General features: G+C 53.4%; 1 protein-coding gene across 1 annotated transcript in view; it reads right to left on the reverse strand.

Moving 5' to 3' along the window:
* Positions 1–3270: 3270 nt before the first annotated feature.
* The window catches only part of S1PR5 (sphingosine-1-phosphate receptor 5), a 2218-nt gene continuing 1131 nt past the window's right edge, over positions 3271–4357 (reverse strand). The window contains 1 exon segment of the mRNA XM_015565357.1: positions 3271–4357. Within this exon segment, the coding sequence (XP_015420843.1) occupies positions 4112–4357 (246 nt within the window). The 3' untranslated portion in view covers positions 3271–4111.

Here is a 4357-nt window from a genome sequence, read left to right on the forward strand (position 1 = left end):
TCCCAGCACCAGCTCTCCCCTAGCGCAGGCCTCGCGCCCGCGGCCGCAGCCAGAAACGCCGAGCCGCCCGCCCGGGCTCTCCTGGTCTTTATATTCCAGTTGCCTCCAACCTGGAGGCGCGTGGCCGGCGCCTGCGGGGGTTCAAACCCCAGCTCTGCCGCCCCCGGCTCTGTGCGGCGGGACTGTAACTTGGCGTCTCCATGCTTCAGTTTCCTCCCTGTGAAATGATAGCGAATGCTAGCGCCCAGCAGATGTTTTTTTTAAATGTATTTTATTGATTTTTTACAGAGAGGAAGGGAGAGGGATAGTTAGAAACATCGATGAGAGAGAAACATCGATCAGCTGCCTCCTGCACACCCCCTACTGGGGATGTGACCGCAAGCAAGGTACATGCCCTTGACCGGAATGAACCTGGAACCCTTCAGTTCGAAGGCCAATGCTCTACCCACTGAGCAAAACCAGCCAGGGCAGCTATTGCTATTTTTCATGCTGTTTATTTTTATTTTTTAAATATATCTTTATTGATTTTATAGAGGGAGAGGGAGAGAGATAAAAACATCAATTGATCAGCTCCCTCCTGCATGAACCCTACTGGGGATGGAATCCACAACTCAGGCATGTGCCCTTGACCAGAATCGAACCCAGGACCCTTGAGTCACCAGGCTGATGCTTTATCCACTGAGCCAAACCAGCTAGGGCCATGCTGTTTATATAAAGTTAAATTTTAAGTAAATGGATTTAAGGTTTTTCATTTTTATTTAATTTATATTTTTATTGAATTCAGAGAGGACGGGAGATGGAAAGAGAAATATCAATGATGAGAATCATTGATTGGTTGCCTCTTGCACATCCCCTACTGGGGATTGAACCCGAAACTCAGGGCATGTGCGCTGACCAGGAATCTAATGGATGACCTCCTGGTTCATAGGTTGATGATCAACCACTGAGCCACGCCCACTGAGCGATTTAAGTTTTTTGAAACATGAAACTAAGTGAATAATGGGAATGCTAGGCTGAACATACGTTAGTCTAAGAAAGGATTTTGTCAGCCTCCAGAGTGAATTTGGAGGATTCAACGTCCTTGCTTGGGGTCTGGGATTAAGCCCGCTCGGAGAATGGGGTGGGGTGCCCCCCCCCACCTCCCAATTGCATGAGTCTCCTAGGACCCCTAGGGTCCTAGTGCAGTAAGTAGTGGCACATCCATGCTGGAAAGTAATATTGTCAGCGAAAAGGAGCAAGACATTTGCTGTATGAATATTTACCTCAATATTTAAAAATGTTGTATGTGTGTGTTTAAGAACAAGTGCTATGAATGAAACTGATTAGGTTTAAATTAGGTTGTGAGGAGGAGGCTCCCATGAGGGGATTAGTGCCCTTATAAGAAGAGACATCAGGAAGCTCCTTAAATTCTCTACACCACGAGGGCACACAGCCAGAAGGCAACTGTCTCTGGCCCAGAAGAGAGTCCTCACCAGCACCCAACCACACTGGCATCTTCATCTTGGACTTCCAGCCTCCAACTGTGAGAAATAAATGTCTATTGTCTCAAGCCACCCAGGCTATGGTGTTTGTTATGGCAGCCGGAGTGGACTAAGGCAGCCAGACAGAACAAAATCTGTAGATGGACAACAGTTTCCAAGATCTATTAGGTGAACAAAACAAGATGCAGAGCAGTGCCAAAATTGTATAAAAAGAGAGAAGATGTATTAACACTTCAGCTCATTTATTCACAGACTAGTGGCCCAGTGCACGAAATTCGTGCACGGGGGTGGGGGGTGTCCCTCAGCCCGGCCTGCACCCTCTCCAATCTGGGACCCCTCAGGAGATGTCCAACTGCCAGGACATCCCTCTCTCAATCCGGGACTGCTGGCTCCTAACTGCTCGCCTGCCTGCCTGCCTGATTGCCCCTAACCACTCTGCCTGCTGGCCTGCTCTCCCCCAACTGCCCCCCACCAACCTGCTTGCCCCCAACTGCCACCCCGTCAGCCTGCTCGCCCCCAAATGTCCCCCCCCTTGCTGGCCTGATCGCCCCTAACCGCCTCTGCCTCACCCTGCCACCATGGCTTTGTCTGGAAGGACATCTGGGAAGGTCTCAAGAAAGGTCTCCCAGTCTAATTAGCATATTATCCTTTTATTAGTATAGATAGAGGCCTGGTACACAGGTGGGGGCCAGCTGGTCTTCCCTGAAGGGGGTCCTGGATCAGGGTGAGGGTCCCTTTGAGGGGCATGGCCAGCCTGGGTCAGGGGCTGAGGGCCGTTTTTAGGCTGGCGACACCCCCTTCAGGATGGGGGGTCTCCGCTGGGGGGTGGGGCCAACCTGGGTAAGGGGAGGGCTGTTTGCAGGCTGGCCATGCCCCCATTGGGGTGAGGGTCCCTGTAGGGGGTGTGGCTGGCCTGGGTGAGGAGCTGAGGGGCCGTTTGGGGGCGGTTTGCAGGCTGGCCAAGCACCCGGCTTTGCCCAGAAGGACGTCCGAAAGGTCTCTGGAAGGTCTCCCAGTCTAATTAGCATATTACCCTTTTATTAGTATAGATAGCTCTGGAAGTTTCCCAGGAACCTCCACAGTGATCATGGCCAATGAGGTAACTAGCACTTTTTGAATTTTGTAAAATGCGAACAAACAAATAAATCTGCCATCACATCATCAAACAACAATGGGTTGAGCTTCAGGCTCCCCTGGAAAATTAAAGGAGCCTGGGGCAAGGAGTGTTAGGCTGGGTTGGGAATTGGGTCCAGTCCTGAGACTGTGACCCCAGGCATGAGTGTGTTTGTGTTCCAAGAAATAGGTTGTTTCCTGTGTGCCTGGCCTGTCAGGGAGGCCTGAGCATGGCCGGCAGAGACTGGGCCCCCCTAGGCTGGGTCAGTGCCCCCAAAACACTTTGCAGCTGCCTGAAGTTCCGCTGTCTCCAGACAGGAGGCGTGTGACAGTCTGAGCTACAAGTTTCCCAATCGGGCCCCACCTCACAGGAGTCAGGAATGCGCCTGGGGACAGCCAGGGACCTTGGCCAGCAGTCTGGAGCCTTTTATGGGCACAAAAGGGGCTCTGGAATTGCCCCCCATTCCGGAGGAGCCAGAAACCCAGCCTGCACCTCTGCAGGCCTAGGAGCCTGACAGCTTGGACGAGTGCAAGGTACTCACCAAGTAGAGTGCCCTCCCCTGTAAAACGGGGGTGGGGAAATTCACCTTGCCAGGTTGCAGTGAGGGTGAGTAAAAGGTGTGTCCTGGACCTACCACTGTGGCATGACTAGCCAGGCACAGTAAGCTGTAATTGGTCGTATTATTTTATTACATTTTTATTTTTTATGAAGGATCTGACACACGCTCACATCTTGTTTCAGCTCAGAATTGGCTGAGTCTCCCAGAGTCCCCTTGCCGGGTGCCCTGTCTTTGGTGTTCTCGCCTCTAAGCTGGAGGGAGAGCTGTGCTGGTCTCCTTTCTCGCTCCCACACTCAATTCCTCAGTAATTCAGTCTGCTGTTTCCAAAATCTATCCAGAACCCATGTGGTCAGGGTCCCCATCATCACCCTCCGTGGCCAGTGCAGCCACCACCTTGTTCTTCCAGCTACCACCCACCTTTGCCTCACACAGAGATCTGTGAACACGGAACCAAGTCAAGCCCTTCCCTCACCGAGAACTCTCCATGGGTCCCACCTCAAGTAGAGCAAAAGTACAGTCCTCCCCTGAGCCCACGGGCCCTGAGTGATGTGGCCTTTGTGTGCACGCTCCCACTCGGGGCCTTGGCACCTGCTGTCCCCTCACAGGAAACGCTCTTGCTTCAGGTGTTCAGTCGTGTCTCAGCTCACAGCACATGTCACCACCTCTGCAGCGAGGCCTTCCCTGAAACCATCACATCACCCATTGTCACGGGAACTATCCATGATTTCTTCACGCCCTTATCTCCTGTGTCCCCACCAGGACGTCAATTCCACAAAGAGTGTGGTTTTTGTCAGTTTTGTTCACTGTTGTGGGGTTTCACACCAGCCAATGAAATACCTTTCCCTGCGTCTTCTTTCTCCACCATCTTCGGCTGGGTTTCCTATCGAGTCCATTATTTAGAAAAGAAAAACGTCTGCGAAACAGCTCTTAGGAAGGGCAATGGCCGGTCAGAGGGGGTCATTCTGCGGCTGGCGCGGGTACCCGGGTCCCTGGGGCTGTGGGTGCGCCGGCGGAGAGGCTTATGTCCAGCCCGTCCCGCTGGGGCAATGAGCGCTCAGAGCGGATGGAGCTGCCATCGAGGCTGGGGGGCAGCCAGTGGTGCAGGCCGTCCGAAGCCCCAGCGGCACTCCCGGATCGCTGGGAGGCTCCCGAGCCCCGGCCCCCGGGCCGCCGGCCGCAGCCAGGGAGGCGCAGGAGCCCGTG

Source organism: Myotis davidii, unplaced genomic scaffold (assembly GCF_000327345.1).
Source record: "Myotis davidii unplaced genomic scaffold, ASM32734v1 scaffold1439, whole genome shotgun sequence".
NCBI classification, from domain to species: Eukaryota; Metazoa; Chordata; class Mammalia; order Chiroptera; family Vespertilionidae; genus Myotis; species Myotis davidii.